At 42.1% G+C, this 23,800-nt stretch overlaps 2 protein-coding genes across 2 annotated transcripts in view; one reads left to right on the top strand and one right to left on the bottom strand.

Annotated features, from left to right (window-relative positions):
- prdm6 (PR domain containing 6) overlaps positions 1–23,800 on the top strand; it is a 157,896-nt gene that overhangs the window by 54,217 nt on the left and 79,879 nt on the right. The gene's annotated exons all lie outside the window — the stretch shown is intronic.
- On the bottom strand, positions 1,871–4,060 carry LOC115777723 (GTPase IMAP family member 8-like). Its single transcript, XM_030725685.1, has 2 exons — positions 2,544–4,060; positions 1,871–2,483 (listed from the first exon to the last, which is right to left on the bottom strand). Exons 1-2 carry the CDS (start codon positions 4,058–4,060, stop codon positions 1,871–1,873), a joined length of 2,130 nt encoding a protein of 709 aa, XP_030581545.1.

Genomic DNA, 23,800 nt, shown 5'->3' with positions numbered 1-23,800 from the left:
CCACCCTTTCTGTGAAAGTAACCATGTGCTGCTGCCTTTCAGACTTGAAAAGTATCTCCACCACTATGAACACTAGCTTGTTCACCTGAAATCAGAAGGTTTCACTTCACAGTATCAGGACGTTTGGTCCAGGAAAAGCAGTTATTCTTCATATGGTGTCTAACTTATTCTGCTCACAGGCTTTCACTCCTTTTCATTTATTCATGTATTTCAGTATGTGTATTAACTTATTGCAGTTGCCAAGCATTTCTTTGACGTTTATGTCTATGTCTGCATAATGTTGTGTTTTCTGACTCAGAGTTGTGCTGCAGAGGTTGTTGGTGTCTTTTGGCTCCAGAAATCTAAGGTCAAAATCTCTTCTGAGATATCTTTTCCTGTTTGGGAGTTTCTTCTTCCTTCCCAGTACAGTAGAGATCTAACCAGTAAAATACTAACAATGGTAAGAGAAAATATATTTGACCACTTGACTGGTCTACAAAACTGTTTTATCAAACTGTTTTCTGAATTATTTCAGTTCAATTGAATTTTATTTATATAGGGCCAAATCACAACAAACAATCACCTCAAGGCACTTTGTATTATAGGCAAAGACTCTACAATAATATATTATTGCAGTATTGAAATTATTTCAACACTTTAACGGTTAAAATCGTGAAATTTATGCAATATCTGTTCAAACACATGGAAGAAATGCGGGGTGAGGCAGTGCAGTGCTGTGGCCCCTATCGGTGCAACCGAGTAAGGGAGATATTTGTGGAGAAGGATAGGCACATGGACAAATAAAGATAAGATAATACACGTTTTTTAATTTATTTAAAAAGAGAGACCCCCCACCCCCCCAAAATAGTTTGACCTTACATTAAATTTTTGTTTTTGTTGCCATCATTGTTGAACAGTATGGAGTTGATTAAAGCATAAATAATCATTAGAATAATTAAAACTGAAATCTAAGCTTCTATTTTGGGTTCATATACGTGAACATCCGACTCCAGATGAGTCCGTGCCTCACATCACAAACCTCAACGCACGTCACTGGACCTAACAGAAGAAAGCTCTTTAACTATCCCGCCTTCAAACTCCAAAACCACAAGGAGTTTAGCTATGAAATCTGGCATATGTGTTTTTCACTCTTCAAAGCTGCATTGAGCTAATAACTGTCGGGACACTGTCAGTGTCAGGACAAGTGAATGGAAATCATTTGGAGATCTTTTCAAGCTTCCTCTACCAGACCTCTGCAGCTATTTTCATGAAGGTCTGTTACTTCACAACGTTGAACCTGTTCGTCTGGCCGTAGTGTTTTCAGTAGGAGAAATGTTTCATCACTCATCTCTGCTAACTGCAGGTTACACAGTACATTTGTATAATAACCAAAACTAGCACCACTGACTAACAAGGGGCCATGAGTTCAGATTCATGATTGCTAATTGTACCATTCACAGAGAGCTGGGAAATGGCTGCAATCCCAGCATTGTAGGATGGTGAAACATGTACCCTCAGACCCCCTCCGCACTGCAGAAATAGTTGAAACATTTCCAGATAAACAGATTCAACTTACTGGGACTTCATTACCCGGATGATTGAACATGTATCAAGAAACTTATTACTTCGTATTTTGGAACAATAACAGGAAGAAGGTCCAACTAAATGCAAGTCTTCTCTTGGTGACAATCTTGGTAACTCCTCTGGGCATTTATTTGGACACCTATGTCCAAATGACTGAGGAAATGGCTATAACTTCAATAGTTAATGATGTATAAACAAAGCTATTTTAATCTCACAAAAACAGCTCCAAATGTGCCATACCTTAATTGGAAAAAATGTTATATTTATAACTCACAGGTTAATATTAAACTAAATGTATAAAAACATTTCACAAAAACCTACAAGTTTGTTCTTCTGTGGCTTTAGATACATGTTCCCGGATCCACTCACTTATTTCATTCTCATGTGTTTTCTGTAGCTCACGCATTTGTTTTTGGTCTTGAATAAACGGTCTGAGCTCGTTCATTTCTTCTTCTTGTCTCTTCTTTAGCAGGTCAAAGTCCTTCTGATATGTCTTGTTCCTGCACAGCTGTTGAATCATGTAGTCATTGTTTTTTTGCTGCATTAGCCTCATGTTCTCCACTTCCCTTTCATGCTTTTCTACCACAGCTGCAAAGTCGGTGGTGAATCGCTGTCTGAATTCATTGAACTCCTCTGCTTGCTTTCTGGCTTCCTCTTGATTTTTCTTCCTCATCTCCTCCACTTGTTTTTGTAAGTTTTGTTCCAGTTCTCTCCTTTCTTTTTCCTCCTGTTCTTTTTTGAGCTGATCTTCTTTTCCTCGGCGTTCATGTTCTTTTTTTTCCTGCTCATATTCATCTTTGAGCTTTTTCAGCCGTGCTTGCTCCTCCAATCTCTGTTGCTCTTCTCGAAGTTGTTTTTCCTGCCACTCTCTTTGTTCTTTCTCCCAGGCCATTCTTGCTTTTTGGATTTCTTCTTTCCTTCTGTCTGCATAAATAGCTTCTTGTGGATTGAATTTAATTTCCTTCTCTTTCTCTTCCCACTGCTGTCGCTGAATTTCTTCCCTCTGTTTTCTCTCCTTTTCCTCTTGTGCTCTCTTTTCCTCTAACCTTTTCTTCTCCTCCTCCTCTTTCTTAATGAGTTCCTCCTTTTCTTCTAATGCTTTCTCTCTCGCTGCTCTTTCTAGTTCAGTTTTTTGTTGTGCCTCTTGGATTTTCTTTTCATGCTGTCTTTGAATGTCCTTCTTCTGTCTCTCTATCGCTTCTTCCTTCTCCTTCATGATCTTCTGCATTTCCTTCTGTATTGCTGCCTCAGCCTCTTTGAACATCTCTGAGGTGTAGTAGCCACCTCCATTTTTCCTCACCATTGAGTCAATCTTGGTCAGCAGCTGGCTGACCTGAGAGCGGTTGCTCTGATCATTGTTATTGAAGACATGGTATCGTCCTCCACAATCCTCGGTCAGTTTCTTCAAGAATCCGTCGCAGTCTTCTTTTAAATAACTCTCAATTGTTTGGTTTCTAAGGTCATCTCCTCTGGTGAATATGACAATGATGAAGTCGTTTGAATTTTTGCCAAAAAAGTCTTTGATGAGCTCCACAGTTTGCTTTTCTTCTTCCGTGAAGCGACCGATCTCTAGGACGAGTAAGAACACGTGAGGTCCAGGAGACAACATTGTGACGCATTTCATGAGTTCTTGTTTAACTTCATCATTGGACAGAGTCGTGTCGAACAAACCAGGCGTGTCAACCACGACAACGGGACGCCCATCAATCTCCACTGTTTCTTTTTGGCAGAGCTTGGTCACTGACTGCATGCTGGTTTTTGATACGAAGCATTGTTTCCCCAAAATGCTGTTTGCAGTGGCGCTCTTTCCACTTCCAGTCTTCCCAATCAGCACAATCCTGAGATGATGCTGACTCTCTGTTTTATAACTAGCCTCTTCTTGTGTGGATTTATATCTGGCACTGCTGTGCCTCCAAGGTCTTGCAATAATTTCTTTTTTGAAGCCTTTGGATGCCATTTTAATCTCTTCCACAGCATCCAGTAACTGAGGGATCTGCTGTCTGTTGTTGATGTTGAGGACAAGATATCGGCCACTGAAGCTCTGACAGAGCTCTTGGATCTCTTTGTTTCTTTGTAAAAAGTTAACAACATCTGGGTGTGCAGCATCTATCTCCACAGTAAAAAGAATCATTGTCAAGTCTTTGATTTGAGAGCTCAGTGTATTTCTGATGGTCTCCACCTCGCCCTTGTCTTCATCAGTAAGGGGATCCAAAGGTAGGACCAGGATGAAGGCATGGACACCCTCAGGATCACAGAGAGAAACACTCTTGAATGCTCCCCTCATTGCTACTTCCTCAGATTTTCCATATAAAGCAGGCATCTCCACCAGTGAAATCAGTTGACCACACACTTCTGCCTTATGTTTAACACACTCTGATGAATTTAACTTTCTGTCTCCCAGGATGGCATTGGCAGTTGAAGTCTTCCCAACTCCAAATCTCCCACACAGTACCAAATTCAAAGAAGGTTTTAGATTTGAACTTTGAGGTTCTTCCATATTAACTTGAGGTCTCTCACAGAGTCCCAAATTCAAAGGTTTTGGTTTTGGTTTTGGTTTTGGATCTTTGGATTTTGGTTTTGGGAGATCTTTCATCCCAACTCCAGATCTACCATGAAGTGCTAAATTAAAAGGAAACTTTGATTTTGGACTTTCAGGTGCTTCAATGGGATCAGCACTTTCAAAAAAATTTAGATGTCCTCCCCTGTTGTCAGTCACAATTTGATTCATCTTTTCCATCAGTGTTTCACAATCAGAGTCAAGAAAGTCTTTTTTGTCAAAGTTCAAGCAATGCTGTCTTTGTCTGCAGTCTTGGATAATTTGATCTACTGCCATATTCTTTTCTTCATCCTTTTGTGTTATGATGACCATTAAATATTTAAGAGCATCTGGACCAAACAAGCTCAACATAAACTTCAGCATTTGTCTGTTCTCCTCTGTGAAATCTGAAGGCTTCGCTAACAGTAGAAGAACATTTGGTCCAGGGATGACACGGGCCACACACATCTTCATCTCATGTTGGACTTTTTCTACAGGAAGACTGAAGACATCTGAGGTTTTTACTGCTGTTATGGATATTTTCCGCCACTGTCCTTGGGCAGTGGATTTCTTGGATATTGTCAAACAATGAGAATCTCTCTTCCCTGTGATCAAGTTACTTAAAGCTGTCTTTTCATTTTGACTTTTTCCAAAAATCACAATCCTGAGTTCAGATGCTGTAGAAGACACGAGACAATATGATTAAATATTGTTACCATTCAGCTTTCTTTTAATATATATATTTTTTTATCAGGTTTTGAGTTACTCCAAATTTTAGGGTCAATAAACTGCAGTGTACTAAACAGTTTTTTTTTTTCAAGATCATATTCCTAGTGGATTACTGTCTGACAAATATTCAAAGTCACATGTTACCAAAATAGTAGTATAAAATAAAATAGTATTACACATTTCTAAATTTGCTTTAAGCACCTTACCATACGCATTCATTTATTAAAGTTACGTTTTTAAAAGTTTATTTATCTGATCTAAAAATAATAAAAAACAAAAATCACAAGATACATCTTTTCGAACTTACCAGATCTAAATGCTGATACTGCCATAATGTTACTTTGCTTGAATTTAGTAGAATATGTACATACCTGAAAAACAAATGTGTACAGTAAATGATTATTACACACACACACACACACACACACACACCTAGTAGCTCAATTCAATTTTATTTATATAGCGCCAAATCATAATAAACAGTCGCCTCAATGTGCTTTGTATTGTAGGTAAAGACTCTTCAATAATACAGTGAAAACCCAACAGTCAAACGACCCCCTATGAGCAGCACTTGGTGACAGTAGGAAGGAAAAACTCCCTTTAACAGGAAGAAACCTCCATCAGAACCAGGCTCAGGGAGGGGGGGTCATCTGCTGTGAGGGGGGAGAGAGACAGGACAAAAGACACACTGTGGGAGAGAGACAGAGATTAATAATAACTAATGATTAAAGCTAGGGCATGTATCCAGTAAACGTAGCCTACCTATGAGCGATATATGATTGAAGGCTCGGATGTCACCCAGTCAGGTGTTGAGGAACTAGGACATACTAACAAAAAGTGGGCTACTGGAACAAAGATAGGGAATTGTTGGAATGCTCATGTAACCCCAGTGAAAGGATTCTTCTGATACCCAGCATCTAGACTTACACCGAAACAACATGTAGCTCAGTGTTCCAACATCTGCAAGAAGCAACTATCAGTACTAGAGATTGAGGAGGTACAACACAAATGCTATGGCAAGGGGGAGCCCCAAGAATAACTGGTATGTTGAATGCCTATTGCCAGCTGGCTGATTACATGAAGTACTATTAGAGTATGTGAATGCAGCACTGTGGACAGTGTGACCACCACTGATATCACTGCAACAGAAATGCTTGGATATAAGATGAACAGCCACAAGGAGCTATACCCTCCAAGGAAAAGAAGACTAGAGGCTAAGACATTAAAATTCCACGTCAACTAACTTTTGTAGTCGAGGTCATCGATCACGTTGACAAGTCATTGCAGCCCTACTTCACAAAGAGTGGACTGAAGCTGGTGTCAGTGCATCTCAAGAGCCATAATGCACAGACATCTTCAGGAAAGGGGATACAGCGGTCACATCCATCAAGAATCTTCTGAACCAGACACAACATCAGCAGAAACTTACTTTGGTTAAGGAGAAAAAAAGCTAGACTGTTGTTCAATGGTCCAAAGCCTCTTTACAGATAAAGCACAATTTGCATTTCATTTGGAATTCAGGGCCCTAGAATCTGTATGAAAAGTGAAGGGGCGTGAAAACCAGGGTTTTTAAAGTCCAGTGTGAAGTTTCCACAGTCTGATCTGGGGTGCCATGTGATCTCCTGCTGTTGGTGGCGGGTGGACCATTGTGTTTTATCAAGTCCAAAGTCAGCACAGACATCTACCAAGAGATATTAGAGCACTGCATGCTCTCCTGACAAGCTTTAAGGAGATGTGGATTTCCTCTTCCAGCATGGTCAGGAAAAAAACATGATCAGCAAACCTACTGGTTTGCTGATCATGTTTTTAACGTGCTTGATTGAGCAGCCAACTCACCTGACCCTGACCTGAATATAAAATATGTGAAAGTTTGCTTTTTAAAATTAAATTCTGGAAACTTTTTTAGGATTTTTTTTTTGGTTTGTTTTTGTTTAAAAGTTATTTCTTTGGCATGAAAAGTAGGAGGAGGCCAGTCTATCAAATTGGTAGCTCCACTATATGACTAACATTCCTTATATTTAAAATTATATCAGTTTGTCCAGTTACTTCTGAGCCTCTGAAAATGAGGGACTGTGTATAAAAATTGCTGTACTTCCTAAACAGTTAATGTAATACTTTTGTTAAACCCCTTGAATTAAAGTTTAAAGTCTACATTTCAATCACATCTTTATTGTTTGATTTAAAAACCATTGTGGTGGTTTATAAAGGCAAAACTGCAAGAAAATAACTAATTGTCCAAAAACATACCAACCCAACTGTATATAGAGTCACAGATACTGTGAGGTCCATGTAGATAATAAATGAATGCAATCTTGAATGGGTTAACTATGCCAACTACAGTATTTCAGATGAGAAGAGAGGATATCCAGAGTCAGAATTTTCCAAAGAAGAAACTGGACCCACAAATGATTTTATGGAATCCAGAAAAAAAGGTTGGACCAGATGGTTTTCTCAGTGATTTGTATTTTAAAAACAATCCATCTATCTATCCATCCAGCCAGCCATTTTCTTCCACTTATCTGGGGCCAGGTCATGGGGACAGCAGCCCAAGGAGAGAAGCTCAGGCCTCCCTCTCCCCAGTCACCTCCACCAGCTCATCCAGGGGGACCCCAAGGCGTTCCCAGGCCAGCTGAGAGATATAATCTCTCCGGTGTGTCCTGGGTCTGCCCCGGGGCCTCCTCCCGGTAGGACATGCCTGCAACACCCTCACCCAAGAGGCGCCCAGGAGGCATCCTAGTCAGATGCCTGAACCACCTCAACTGGCTCCTTTCAATGTGAAGGAGCAGTGGCTTTACTTTGAGTCCCTCTTGAATGGCTGCACTCTAAGGGAGAGGCCAGCCACCCTTTGGAAGAAGCTCATTTCTTATTTCTCATTCTTTCGGTCACTACCCAAAGCTCATGACCATAGTTGAGGTTAGGGACGTAGATCAACCTGTAAATCGAGAGCTTTGCTTTTACACTCAGCTCTCTCTTCACCACGACAGACCGGTGCAGCGTCCGCATCACTGCAGAAGCAGCCCCGATCCGTCTGTCAATCTCTTGTTCCCTTCTCCCGTCACTCACGAATAAGACCCCAAGATACTTGAACTCCTCCACCTGGGGAAGCAACTCGTCCCTGAGCCAGAGTGGGCACTCCACCCTTTTCCGGCTGAGGACCATGGCCTCAGACTTAGAGGTGTTAATTCTTATGCCAGCTGCTTTAAGGAGGAAGACCGGACAGTGTGCCTATAACTATTGGGGGATCACACTCAGCCTATGTCAGGGTGCTGGAAAGGAGGGTGTGAAACGTTCCACTGCCAGCTGGAGGCCACCACCCGATGATGTCAACAGGACCACATCATCCACAAAGAGCAGAGACGAGATTCTGAGGCCACCAAGGCAGAAGCCTTCCACCACTTGGCTATGCCTAGAAATTCTGTCTATAAAAATTATGAACAGAATTGGTGACAAAGGGCAGCCCTGGCGAAATCCAACACTCACAGGAAATGAGTCCAACTTATTGGCGGCAATACAGAACAAGCTCTTGCTGCGGTTGTGCAGAGACTGAATGGCCCGCAACAACGGGCCAGACACCCCATACTCCCGTAGGACCTCCCACAGGATACCCTGAAGGACGTGGTGAATCTTGTCCACCTCAGGGGCCCTGCCACCAAGCAGTTGTTTATCCACCTCGGTGACCTCACCCCCAGTGATGGGAAGGTCATCCCCCTCATCCCCAGACTCTGCTTCCACTACAGAAGGTGTTTCAGTGGGATTAAGGAGGTCCTTGAAGTATTCTTTCCACCGCCCCACTATAGCCTCAGTTGAAGTCAGCAGTGCCTCACCCGCACTATAAACCATGTGAGTAAAGCACCGCTTTAAGAAGAAGAAGAAGAAGAAACATCCTTTATTGTCCCACAGAGGGGAAATTTGGGTGTAACAGCAGTATATATATATATACACCCAGGTATATATATATATATGTATATATATATATATATATATATATATATATATATATATATATATATATATATATATTAGGGGTGGGACTCGATTAAAAAAATTAATCGAATTAATTACAAGCTTTGTAATTAATTAATCGAAATTAATCGCATTTTAATCGCATTTCAATATTTGACATGAGAAATATTAATTTAAGTTTAGTTGATGAATAAATCAATATACATAAGCTTAAACTTCTAAATGTTGTTTATTTTCCCACCAGTCTACTACACAGACCAATGAAGGTGGAAGTGCTCCTGTGATAAGCAAACTCCTGAAATTAAAGTTAAGCATCATAACTGGATAGTTTTACTCTACATTAATGTCTCACTTGTTATAGTTGGAAATTAATCATTCTCTCAGCTGTATTCCTTGATGTTGAAATGTGTTATGCTTGTTTTAACAGCTTATTTTGAATTAAAGACTTAAAATTAAACCACAAAAAGGAGAAAAAGTTCATTCTCCGTTTAACAGCTGTTTTTACACAGCTGTGCTTCGCACTCACGGTTGCTAGGCGACATGAGCTACGCAGAGGTGACGACAGCTGATATGAAGGCTAGCCGCTCACTTCCGGCCTTTGTGGGTTGCGAAAGACGTGGGCCGGGTCCTTGGCAGGATGCAGCCCCTAATTTGGACATTGTGCGTCGATATAATCTGTATGCCTGGAACGTGCACTGAGAAACGTTCCACGGTGCAAAGTGCGATTAAAATGGGTTAAAAATTTTAACGCGTTAATTTCCCTGTAATTAATTAATCGAAATTAACGCGTTAAAGTCCCACCCCTAATATATATATATATATATATATATATATATATATATATATATATATATATATATATATATATATATATATATATAAAATCAACAAACAAGATTAACCTTAATACTACTAATAATAACACTATATACAATGTACATGATGTGCCTGTGTGTTGAACCTTAACAGGCCGGACTATTTACAGTATATTATATATTATCCTACATTGTGTAGGTTATTGTGGTTTTTGTTGGGAGCAGTGATGGTTATACAGTCTTACAGCTGCTGGGAGGAAGGATCTGCGGTAACGCTCCTTTGTGCATTTAGGATGCAGCAGTCTGTCACTGAAGGAGCTCTCCAGCTCAGCAACAGCTTCATGCATGGGGTGGGAGACTTTGTCCATCAGTGATGTTATTTTGGTCAGAGTCCTTCTGTCTCCCACCACCTGCACTGAGTCGGGAGGACATCCTAGGACAGAGCTGGCTTTCCTGATGAGCTTGTCTATCCTCTTCCTCTCAGCTGTAGGCAAGCTGCTGCTCCAACATGCAACAGTATGTTGGAGCAGCAGCTGTAGATAAGCTGCTGCTCCAACATACTGCTGCATAGAAGATGGCTGATGCCACCACAGAGTCATAGAAGGTCTTCAGGAGTGTCCCCTGCACTCCAAAAGACCTCAGCCTTCTCAGCAGGTAGAGTCTGCTCTGACCCTTCCTGTAGAGCGCATCAGTGTTATGAGTCCAGTCCAGTTTATTGTTTAGGTGAACACCCAGGTACTTATAAGAGTCCACTATCTCAATGTCCACTCCCTGGATGTTCACCGGTGTCCGTGTGGTGGGTCTGCGCCTGCGGAAATTCACCACCAGCTCCTTGGTTTTAGCGGCGTTGATCAGGAGGTGGTTCCGCTGGCACCAGCCCACAAAGTCCTGAGTCCACTGTCTGTACTCTGAGTCATCCTCACCTGTGATGAGGCCAACTATGGCAGAGTCGTCAGAGAACTTCTGCAGATGGCAGCGTGGGGAGTTGATGGAGAAGTCTGCAGTGTAGAGGGTGAAGAGGAACGGTGCCAGCACAGTTCCCTGTGGGGCCCCCGTACTGCAGACCAGCCTGTCAGAGACACAGCCCTGTGTCCTCACTTACTGTGGGCGGTCAGTGAGGTAGTCCAGTATCCACTCGGAGATGTGGTGGTCCACTCCTGACAGTTCCAGCTTGTCTCTCAGAAGTCCTGGCTGGATGGTGTTAAAAGCACTGGAGAAATCAAAGAACATGATCCTCACAGTGCTTCCAGGCTTCTCCAGGTGGGTCAGAGCTCGGTGCAGGAGGTAGATGATGGCGTCATCCATCCCGATGCCAGGCCGGTAGGTGAACTGCAGCGGGTCCAACGAAGACGACACCATGAGGCGTAGATGGTTGAGGACCAGCCTCTCGAGGGTCTTCATTAGATGCGATGTCAGGGCTACTGACCTGTAGCTGCTAAGAGCCTTTGGATGTTTGGTCTTTGGTACCGGTACCACACAGGAGGTCTTCCACAGTTGTGGTACTTTCCCCAGCTTCAGGCTCAGGTTGAACATGTATCCCATGATGCCACACAGTTGATCTGCGCAGCACCTCAGGAGCCTGGAGCTGATGCCGTCTGGACCAGCAGCCTTTCGCACTTTGATTTTACGTAGCTCCTTCCTCACATGATGAGTTGAGAGGGACAAGATAGAGGTGGGGGATGGGGGTTGTGAGATGGAGTCCTCAGAAGTGAAGGGGGTGGGTGATGGCTGAGAGCTGAGAGGTGTGAGGTCCCAAGAAGAAGAAAGGTTGGCAGTGATTAAAGATGGTGGGGCTGACAGCAGGGGGGACTGGGCTGGGGGAGGGGTGGGTGGCTGGTCAAACCTGTTAAAGAACTGGTTCAGGTTGTTCACCCACTCTAAGTCTCCCACAACCCTAGGGCTTGGTTTGTGGCCTGAAATTGAGTTCAAACTCCTCCAAACCCCACTGATGTTGCTCTGCTGTAGCTGGTCCTCCATCTTCTTCCTGTAGGTGTTTTTTCCATCCCTGATTTTCTTTCTCAGATCCTTCTGCACGGCTCTCAGCTCCTCCTTATTTCCTGATCTAAAGGCTCTCTTCTTCTCCTTCAGGAGAGCCTTTATTTCAGAGTTGATCCAGGGTTTGTTGTTTGAAAAACACCATACCCTCCTGGTGGGCACAGTGTTTTCCACGCAGAAATTGATGTAATCAGTGATGCAGTCCGTGATGCTGTCGATGTCCTCCCCATGAGGGGCACAAAGCTCTTCCCACACAGTGGAGCTAAAGCAGTCTCTCAGAGCTTCTTCAGTCTCCTCAGACCATTTCTTCACTGTGTGTGTCACAACTGGTTCTCTGTGTACCAAGGGTTTGTACACAGGCTGGAGATGAACCAGGTTGTGATCTGAGCCCCCCAGGGGAGGCAGAGGTGATGATCTGTATGCCTCCTTGATGTTGGCATACAGTAGATCCAGTGTGTTGGTATTCCTGGTGTGGCAGGTGACATACTGGGTGAAGGTGGGGAGAGTGGAGGACAGGGAGACGTGGTTAAAGTCCCCTGAGATCAGAAAGAGGGCCTGTGGGTGCTGTGTTTGGAGTCTGCTGGTAGTAGCATGGAGGACATCGCAGGCTGCAGCAGCGTTAGCAGAGGGCGGCACATACACAGTTATCACAATAACATGTGAAAACTCCCGAGGAAGATAGTACGGCCTCATACTAACAGCGAGCAGTTCAATGTCCTTACTGCAGAGCGTCTCTTTGATGGTTAGATGTCTGGAGTTGCACCATCTATCGTTTACAAACACAGCCAGACCCCCGCCCCTCTTCTTACCACTCTCCTTGGTTCTGTCGGCACGGATCAAATGAAAGCCGTCCATGTTTATGTGTGAGTCCGGGGTTAGCTCGGTTAGCCACGTCTCCGTCAGGCACATGAGGCTGCTCTCCTGGTAGCTCCTTTGATGTCGCGCTAGCGCCGTCAGCTCGTCCACTTTGTTGGGAAGAGATCTCACGTTTCCCATGATGATGGACGGGATGACGGGTCTGTACCTTCTCCCCTGGCAACGACGACCTATGCCCGCACGTCTCCCGCGTCTCTTCCTTCTCAGTTCGCGGGGAATATCGAGTCGTTCTGCAGGAGTAGGCACAGCGGAGCTCCCGATGGAGATCAGCTGGTCCCGAGAGTAAACAATAGGAGCATGGCCACTCTCGCAATCTCCAGACATAAACACCATAAAAAGGGTAAATAAAAACAAAGTTTTCCAGAAAAAAGTCCGCTCCATCATGAGGAAAAAGAGCAGAAGATACAGAAACACAAAAACACATCTAATACTAATCAAAATGGGAAAAAACACGGAATGAGTGCGGAGCTGCTGAAACTGGCTGCCTGCTCGCGCTGCGCCGGAAGCGGCACCTCACCTCAGCCGCCTGACGGAGTGCCAGAATCACTTCAAGGCCATCAGAAAGTCATTTTCCGTGGCCTCACCAAGTTCCTCTGACACGCAAGTTTTTACTTTGGCCACCACCCGAGCCATGTTCCGCTTCACCTGCCGGTATCCGTCAGCTGCCTCTGAAGTCCCACAGGCTAACCAAACCCAATAGGATTCCTTCTTCAGCTTGATGGCTCCCTTCACCTCCAGTGACCACCGTCTGGTTCATGGATTACTACCAGGTGCAGAACATGGTCCATTCGGACCTGTCATCAGCCTTCCTTGGAATGCTGTCAAAGTTCTGCCAGAGGTGGGAGTTGAAGATCTCGTGGATTGGGGCTTCTGCCAGGCGTTCCCAGCACACCCTCACAATAGGTTTAGGTGCGCCGGTTCTGTCCAGCATCGTCCCCCACCACCTGATCCAACTCACCACCAGGTGGTCAAGCTCCCTGGTAACGCTATCCCTGGCAGGGTAAACAGTTCCCCTGATGACCTTATACATAGGGGTCTTCTGAATTGCTCTTTGGTCCTGGGTGAGGGGCCAGACAATTTGCCATAGGAGACCCTACCAGGGGGACAAGCCTCCGGACAGCATACCTCCTGGGATCACTGGGACACACAATACCCTCCACCATGATAAGGTGGTGATTTGTTTTTTGTTTGTTTGTTTTTTAATAAATAATAAACTTAAAATAAATTAACAGCACTGTTGTTTCTAGAAGCATTTCAGAATGAGCCTTCAAAATTCTAAGAATGGCATGTTAATTCTATCATTTTGAAAACCAGTGAAGTCTTTTGCCAAATGTTATAATATGTAAGACTGCAGAATTCCTTTTTTTTAATATACTGTACAATTTTAGAAAAAGCTTGTTGATAAAGACCAGAATGGATTTGTAACTAGAAGGCAGGGTTTTCATGTTAGAGGAGTATTAAATATTGTAAATAATATTGACAAGTTTTTTAATCTTTAGATGCAAAGAAGGTTTTTGACAGAGTTAGAGTGGCTGTATCTGAGGATTGGTTTTTGGTTGTGTGCTCATTGTTGTTTTCTGATAAAGTATTTGGTATTTTGTTTAAAAAATGTATTTGAATATTGAATTGAAAAGTTGAATATCTAGACTGAAACTTTGCAATGTTACCTTCAGCCTACTTACTGTACTTCCCTGATATGTCACCAGAAATGTACCCCATTTCAGTTTTTCTTAAGTCGACATTCTATAATGTTACACAATCTCTTAATGCTCTAGATCAGTTTAGTCATACTACACAAGCATTGCATTTGTTGCATATATTGCTACATTTTCTTTGTGTACTCACCAAATGTCTGTGTCCGTCTTCCTCAGAGCTCTTATATTAAAAATAAGCCACATATAAAAAAACCAAACACACACGCAGTCAAAAGGCAGGAATTTCAAAACTGGGAAAACAAAAAAGTTCTCACTGCTGTCACCCACCCCTTATGCTTACTCTACTATAAAAAAAGTAATATGGCTGTGTGAGTTTTGATTGAAGTGGAAATGAAACTCTGTTCTCAGCTGTTCAAGAAGGTTATTTAAAGTGAGCTAATTTAAGTTTGGGCCTTTTCATTTTATTCATAAAGTCTGAAGATTTAAAAAAAAATCAATGAATAATATAGGTGGGTCATACCCTCTGTGTGTGTGTGTGTGTGTGTGTGTGTGTGTGTGTGTGTGTGTGTGTGTGTGTGTGTGTGTGTGTGTGTGTGTGTGTAATTTTTCATATATAAATGGTATTGAAATTTCACCAGCATCAAAAAAACTTTGGTTCTCTGATTTCTGCAGTTTGTGTTTCTAAGATTTAAATAAAAAAACTTAATATTCTGTTCAGTATGAGCTGAAAATGATTGACTGAGCCCATAAACTCATTACAGAGTGTTTACAGAGGTCAGGGCCAGTGGCTGTTTTAGATCATATGATTCAGTATATGTAGCAAAGGAGTGGCTTCAAACTTCAGCAGCTCTGCTCTGATTGCTTTCAGCTACATTCAGACTTCATAAATCTACATAAAATGTGAAAAGCACTCTGCAATCTGATCATGTCTATGCTGAGAAATCAAAAGTCTGATGGCTACAGCCTAGAGTTTCTGCACACTGAGATGTTCTCTTACCACAGGACGTTCTGACAGTCACATGCAGCAGTTGTTGACACACTGTGGTTACATGTGTGCAACTGCTACAATGGCAGCTGGCAGTGACAACAGAAGGGTACAAATCACGTTAGAAATACTGTGCAGTGCTTTTAGTTAAATGCATATTTTGTGTCTCTTTTGTGTTTTTTGATTATTCTTTGATTTGTACACAGTGGGGCTCCATAGGGACGAGACCATTATTTCCAGTTGGTTATCACATATGTTACATGATCATATTAAGAAAATAAATAATCAAACAGTAATAGAAATACCATATTAATCATTGTCTACTTATAACCTTAATTTTAACTCCCCAGCCAGCCAAGAAATTGAAACCAGGAACCATCTTGTTGTGTAACAGGAAGCAAAAATAACAATATAACAAAAACTGAAATGAAATCAGGAACCAGAACTTAAAAACATCACCGAACTCCTTGGTCATGGCAGTAAGAGTGAAACTGTGTGACTACACAGATTTTAATTTTTTTGTGTGACACCAGTGTTTAAAATAAGAATTTCACTGATATTTATTTATTATTATTTTATTTCTCTAGTTATGTGTTCCCTCTGAGGAGGAAAGCAATGGAATATTCATAATTACTGAGATAATTTATTAATTGTTGCAATAATAATAATAATAACACAAACACAGCATTAAAATAGAAATAAATGGCAATAATAACAGTAATATTATCCATTCATTTTCTTCCACTTATTCAGTTCAGGGTTGCAGGACATTTGGAGTCTATCCCAGCTGCCACTGGATGAGAGGCAGGCTACACTCTAGACACCAGTCTGTCGCAGGGCTGACACAGAGAGACAGACAACCGTTCACACTCACATTCACACCTATAAGCAACCTAACCCACTAACTGCATGTCTTTATGGAAGGAAGCTGGAGTACCGGAGAGAACCCACAGACACGGGGAGAACATGCTACCTCCACACAGAAAGGCCAAGTGGTGCATTCGAATCCAGGACCTTCTTGCTGGAAGGCAGTAGTGCTAACCACCCGCCATGTGCAGCTGATCTGCCTCTTTAGTGTATTATGAAGGGGTGATGGCATGTGGTATAAAGGTTTTCCTCTATCTCTCCTTGTGGCAGCAGAGGTGAATCAGTCTGTTTAAAAAAGGCACTGCCTGTTCAGTAGAGGTGGCAAAAGTACTGACATTCTGTACTTAAGCAGAAGTACAAGTACTTGTATTAAAAGATACATTGGTAAAAGTTAAAATACTGGCTCAACTTCTTTAAATAAAAGTAAAAGTACAGGCTCTGAAATGTACTCAGAGTAAGAAAGTAAAAGTATCAGGCTGTAGAAATGTTGGATTCAGTGAATGAATCTCAGCATCAGCAGCTTTGATTCAAACTCATCTCTGCTGCACTGATGTAACCTGTAACTGTGACCATCAACACAGAGCTTTACTGTAAATACAGTACAACAGGCTAACCTATTTATTACACACTAAACTGCAGTATTTTCATACAATCTTTGAATAACACAAAGTCAGCATACTTCAGTTTGTTTTCCAGTCATTTTAATTCTAACCTCTCTTCTTCCTCTCCTGTCCTCTTTCTCTGAGTGAACTTCTCTCTCTTTGCTCTCCCTGAAACACAGCAGCTCTTCTTTTAGCTCGCAGACACACTGTGTGACAAACTGCACACACTTTGTGTGTTTGCTGATATTTGTTGAGCATTTAGAAACATTGCATTTAAAATTACCTGCCACAGTTACTCTTTATTTTCGCTCCTCTTCAGTAGCGCTAGCTAAGATGCTGAAGTACCACGAGCACAACTTACATGGGCCCTCAGTCCGACCCCCTGTAACCCCTGATTATAGCGCTATAAATGATACAGAAATTATACAGCTTTGCCTCTTTAATGTCTTTGTATGCAATAAGCCCTGGGGAGGGAGGATGCCCCAGTACAATTGTCTCTTATGTGTTATTGTTCCTCAGACTGTGACTGTTAGGCTCAGATTGTTTGATGTTTGACGGCACAGTGACCAGAAATACAAACTTCTCTCTGACGTGTTAAACTTAAGTAAGGAGTCTTTTTGAAAATGTAAGAAGTAGAAAGTACAGATACTTGTGTAAAAATGTAGAGAGTAAAAGTAAAAAGTACTCAGAAAAATAAATACTCAAGTAAAGTACAGATACCTGAAAAATCTACTTAAGTACACTAATGAAGTATGTACTTTGTTACTTCCCACCTCTGCTGTTCAGTAAGTGGTGCAGAGGGTGGACAGGGTCATCCATGATGGGTAACAAAGTGACCCTCTCACAGATTCAAAAGTGTCTAGTTTACAGCCAATCACAGAGCCAGCCTTCCTAATCAGTTTATCCACTCTGTTGTTGTGCTGGTTCTAATGCTGCTCCCAGCAGACCACAGCAAACTACACTGCACTCAGGTATGTAGGTGTTTATGTAAACCGATTTAACATCTGCTATGATAACCCCATTCTTTCCCCAATCAACTACTGTGATACTGTGAGTTTTTAGTACTCTGTTTTTGAACACAGGCAGCTGTAATTATGTTGATTATGGATAGTGTGAACTGTTAGAAAAGATGATGTGATATCGGTGTGCGCTACTGGCTAAACATGCTAGTTAAGGAATATTACGTAGATCTGCCTTTCAACCTATCAGATCCAAAGAAAAATGTCTTCCTTTTTGACATAATGTAGCAGGCAGTGTTGGGGTCGGTACTAATGTACTGAACACTACTCGTTATTGTTCTTAAAAGTAAAAGTAATGGAGCACCTTTATGGTCAGATAAAGCAGTTGGGAGTAAAACTGCTCTATTGATGAAGTGAAAAATAAAATCAGTTGTAGAAAAGGATTTGTTGGCCCGAGCTTTAACAGCACCCGTAGCCTGGCACTGCTCCCCCAAAGCCATTGCGTTCGCTCTATCAACTACTGGGTCCCACACAGCATTAAAATCTGACCCAACAATGAAAGAATAATCAGCTAGTTCGAGCATTCTGCACGTTAGAGCATCAACAACAGTTGGAGCATATGCTGATACTAGAGCAATTCTCCTGGGATTAAGTTCTGTTCTAGAGGTCTCAGTCCTGCCGACATCATCTGTCCAAGACTGCAGAACCCCGAGAGGAGGATTCCACCTAGCTGCAATAGGCACAGCTTTTGTTTTTGTAGTAGTTGAATTGAAATCTAACTGCCAGACGCCCGACATCTGCATATACTAAACGTGTCTCCTGTAACAGCGCAGAGCTCTGTTTATGAGGCGCATTCAGTCTGCCAAGTGTAAGTTCACCCATTACCAACAAGCAAAGTTCTAGATGCAGGGACTCTGTGAGAGCGCCGCCCTCCACTGAGCTCCATCAGAACTGCATTCAAAGGTGGGTCCCTTATTACACAGAACATAGCGGACCCAGACAGAGATGACATAAAAATTAAAAATGTGGAGAGGGAAAAAACACAAGCCGAACATAAATGAATATAAATCTGTGATCCAGAGTGGATGTGGGGCAGCGAAAGAAACAGGCCAGCTCATAATTATATTTTAACTGCAACTACAGCAACCAGTTTCAATTCAAGCCAAACTAAAGGTGACTCATTTATAACAATACACACATTGGGGTCCCGATAACCCCATGTGTTATCTGGCCTACGTGTTACTAGACACTAAATGAGTGATAGTCAATAATTTCAAAGTACTCGGAGCAGACTGGCCATATGTAGACGTCACATCGAGCTGCATCGTATGCAGTCCTTCAAGTTAAGAAGCAACATAAAGAACAGAGTCCAACTCAAGCTGACAACACTGAGCAAAGCTCATTTACTGAGACAGTAAATGTATTTAATGCCCATAAATAACTTTAAAGTGTTTTTTGAATTTGGAACACTGCTCTTTTCTGTTGGGCAGATAACCACCCTCTACAAGGCGCTGAGTCTAATGTCAGTCAGAGGTTTGAAGTCATGAACTGCCTCAATAACTGTTTTGAATTATGAATAGTGACTGAGCCTGCTGATTGTGTGATTTACACAGTTGAAGTTTAATTCATTTAAATCTGTAGAGTCTCACAGGGATGTGGCCATGAAGCCAGGACCACAGTTCAATTCAATTCAATTTTATTTATATAGCGCCAAATCACAACAAACTGTCGCCTCAAGGTGCTTTGTATTGTGGGTAAAGACCCTACAATAATACAGAGAAAACCCAACAGTCAAAACGACCCCCTATGAGCAGCACTTGGTGACAGTGGAAAGGAAAAACTCCCTTTTAACAGGAAGAAACCTCCAGCAGAACCAGGCTCAGGGAGGGGGGGTCATCTGCCGCGACCGGTTGGGCTGAGGGGAGAGAAAGACATGCTGTGGAAGAGAGCCAGAGATTAATATCAATTAATGATAAAATGCAGAGTGGAGTATAAACAAAGTAAATAAGGTGAATGAGAAGAAACAGTGCATTATGTGAACCCCCCAGCAGACTAGGCCTATAGCAGCATAACTAAGGGATGGTTCAGGGTCACCTGATCCAGCCCTAACTATAAGCTTTATCATAAAGGAAAGTTTTAAGTGTAATCTTAAAAATAGAGAGGGTGTCTGTCTCCCGAATCCAAGCTGGAAGCTGGTTCCACAGAAGAGGCGCCTGAAAGCTGAAGGCTCTGCCTCCCATTCTACTCTTAAGTATCCTAGGAACCACAAGTAAGCCAGCAGTCTGAGAGCGAAGTGCTCTGTTGGGGTGATATGGTACTATGAGGTCTTTGAGATAAGATGGTGCCTGATTATTCAAGACCTTGTATGTGAGGAGAAGAATTTTAAATTCTATTCTAGATTTAACAGGGAGCCAATGAAGAGAAGCCAATATGGGAGAAATCTGCTCTCTCTTTCTAGTCCCTGTCAGTACTCTAGATGCAGCATTTTGGATCAGCTGAAGGCTTTTCAGAAAGCTTTTAGGACAGCCTGATAATAATGAATTACAATAGTCCAGCCTAGAAGTAATAAATGCATGAATGAGCTTTTCAGCATCACTCTGAGAAAGGATGTTTCTAATTTTAGAAATATTGCGCAAATGCAAAAAAGCGGTCCTACATATTTGTTTAATATGTGCATTGAAGGACATATCCTGGTCAAAAATGACTCCAAGATTTCTCACAGTGTTACTGGAGGCCAAAGTAATGCCATCCAGAGTAAGTATCTGGTTAGACACCATGTTTCTAAGATTTGTGGGGCCGAGAACAAGAATTTCAGTTTGATCTGAATTTAGAAGCAGGAAATTAGAGGTCATCCAGGCCTTAATGTCTTTAAGACATTCCTGCAGTTTAATTAATTGATGTGTGTCATCTGGCTTCATTGATAGGTAAAGCTGAGTATCATCTGCATAACAATGAAAATTGATGCAGTGCTTTCTAATAATACTGCCTAAGGGAAGCATGTATAATGTAATTAAAATTGGTCCTAGCACAGAACCCTGTGGAACTCCATAATTAACCTTAGTGTGTGAAGAAGACTCCCCATTTACATGAACAAATTGGAGTCTATGAGATAAATATGATTCAAACCACTGCAGTGCAGTACCTTTAATACCTATAGCAAGCTCTAATCTCTGTAATAAAATGTTATGGTCAACAGTATCAAAAGCTGCGCTGAGGTCCAACAGGACAAGAACAGAGATGAGTCCACTGTCAGAGGCTCTAAGAAGATCATTGGTAACCTTCACTAATGCTGTTTCTGTACTGTGATGAATTCTGAAACCTGACTAAAACTCTTCAAATAAACCGTTCCTCTGCAGATGATCAGTTAGCTGTTTTACAACTACTCTTTCAAGAATCTTTGAGAGAAAAGGAAGGTTGGAGATTGGCCTATAATTAGCTAAGACAGCTGGGTCAGTGATGGCTTTTTAAGTAGAGGTTTAATTACAGCCACCTTGAAGGTCTGTGGTACATAGCCAACTAATAAAGACTGATTGATCATTTTTAAGATTGAAGCATCAATAATTGGAAAGACTTCTTGTAGGAATGGGATCTAACAAACATGTTGCTGGTTTGGAGGAAGTAACTATTGAAGTTAACTCTGAAAGATCAACTGGAGCAAAAGAGTCTAAACAAATACCAGCAGTGCTGAAAGCAGCCGAACATGAAGAATAATCTTTGAGATGGTTATGAATAATTTTTTCTCTAATGTCTAAAATTTTATTTGTAAAGAAATCCATGAAGTCACTACTAGTTAACGTGAAAGGAATACTCGGCTCTACAGAGCTCTGACTCTTTGTCAGCCTGGCTACAGTGCTGAAAACAAACCTGGGGTTGTTCTTATTTTCTTCAATTAATGATGAATAGTAAGATGTCCTAGCTTTACGGAGGGCTTTTTTATAGAGCAACAAACTCTTTTTCCAGGCTAAATGAGCATCTTCTAATTTAGTGAGACACCATTCCCTCTCCAGCTTTCGGGTTATCTGCTTTAAGCTGTGCGTTTGTGAATTATACCACGGAGTCAGGCACTTCTGATTTGAAGCTTTCCTTTTCAGAGGAGCCACAGTATCCAAAGTTATACGCAGTGAGGATGTAAAACTATTGACGAGATAATCAACCTCACTGGGAGCAGAGTTTAGGTAGCTGCTCTGCACTGTGTTGGCACTGAAGAGCATAACAATGAAGGAATTAGATCCTTAAACTTAGTTACAGCACTTTCAGAAAGACTTCTACTGTAATAAAACTTATTCCCCACTGCTGTGTAATCCATTAAAGTAAATGTAAATGTTACTAAGAAATGATCAGACAGGAGGGGGCTTTCAGGGAATACTGTTAAATCTTCAGTTTCTATGCCATATGTCAGGACAAGATCCAGAGTATGATTAAAGTGGTGGGTGGGCTCCTTTACATTTTGAGAGAAGCCAATTGAATCTAACAATAGATTAAATGCAGTGTTGAGGCTGTCATTCTCAGCATCTACATGGATGTTAAAGTCACCCACTATAATTATTTTATCTGAACTGAGCACTAAATCAGATAAAAAGTCTGAGAAATCAGACAGAAACTCTGAGTAAGGACCAGGTGGATGATAGATAATAACAAATAAAACAGGTTTTTGATTTTCCCAATTAGGATGGACAAGACTAAGAGTCAGGCTTTCAAAAGAATGAAAACTTTGTCTGGGTCTTTGATTAATTAATAAGCTGGAATTGAAGATTGCAGCTAATCCTCCTCCTCGACCTGTGCTTCGAGCATTCTGACAGTTACTGTGACTCGGGGGTGTTGATTCATTTAAACTAACATATTCATCCTGCTGTAACCAGGTTTCTGTAAGGCAGAATAAATCAATATGTTGATCAATTATTAAATCATTTACTAATAGGGACTTGGAAGAGAGAGACCTAATGTTTAACAATCCACATTTAATTGTTTTATTCTTTGGTGCAGTTGATGAAGCTGTATTATTTATTGTTTTTGAATTTTTATGCTTAAATAGCTTTTTGCTGATTTTAGCTTTGGTTTTTGGTGGTCTGGGAGCAGCACCGACTCTATGGGGATGGGGTTTTGGGGGGATGGCAGGAGGAGAGAAGCTGCAGAGAGGCGTGTAAGACTGCAACTCTGCTTCCTGGTCTCAACCCTGGGTAGTCAGTTTTTAGGAGGATTAATAAATTTGGCCAGATTTCTAGAAATGAGAGCTGCTCCATCCAAAGTGGGATGGATGCCGTCTCTCCTAACAAGACCAGGTTTTCCCCAGAAACTTTGCCAATTATCTATGAAGCCCACGTCATTTTTTGGACACCACTCAGACAGCCAGCGATTCAAGGAGAACATGCGGCTAAACATGTGGCTCCTGGTCTGATTGGGGAGGGGCCCAGAGAAAACTACAGAGTCCGACATTGTTTTTGCAAAGTTACACACCGAGTCAATATTAATTTTAGTGACCTCCGATTGGCGTAACCGGGTGTCATTACTGCCGACGTGAATAACGATCTTACCAAATCTACGATTAGCCTTAGCCAGCAGTTTCAAATTTCCATGAATGTCGCCTGCTCTGGCCCCTGGAAGACATTTGACTATGGTCGCCGGTGTCTCTAGCTTCACGTTTCTCAAAACAGAGTCGCCAATAACCAGAGTTTGTTCCTCGGCGGGTGTGTCGCCGAGTGGAGAAAAACGGTTAGAGACGTGAACAGGTTGGTGGTGTACCCGGGGCGTCTGCTTAGGACTACGCTTCCTCCTCACCGTCACCCAGCCGGCCTGTTTTCCCTGCTGCTCGGGATCTGCTGGGGGGGAGCTAACGGCGGCTAAGCTACCATGGTCCGCACCCGCTACAGGGGCCTGGCTAGATGTAGGATTTTCCAGGGTGCGGAGCCGAGTCTCCAGTTCAGAAGCCTGGCCTCCAGAGCTACAAACAGACTACATTTATTACAAGTACCGTTACTGCTAAAGGAGGCCGAGGAGTAACTAAACATGTGACACCCAGAGCAGGAAAGTGCAGGAGAGACAGGAGAAGAAGCCATGCTGGTAGTGAGTCGGCTAAGGGCTAAGCTACTAGCTGAGCTAAGCTAGCGAATTTCTAAAAACAAATAAAGTGAGTAATGTGAATACAGGTGATTCAGCAAAGAGTATGCTATTTAAAGTAGGTGAAGATTACACTAAAATATGTTATTATCCAGATAAATCGAGTTATACAGATATAACAGCTAACAGACAGCAAAACAC

This window comes from Archocentrus centrarchus, unplaced genomic scaffold, assembly GCF_007364275.1.
Source record: "Archocentrus centrarchus isolate MPI-CPG fArcCen1 unplaced genomic scaffold, fArcCen1 scaffold_68_ctg1, whole genome shotgun sequence".
Lineage (NCBI taxonomy): Eukaryota > Metazoa > Chordata > Actinopteri > Cichliformes > Cichlidae > Archocentrus > Archocentrus centrarchus.
This window is presented reverse-complemented; position numbering and strand designations above follow the sequence as displayed.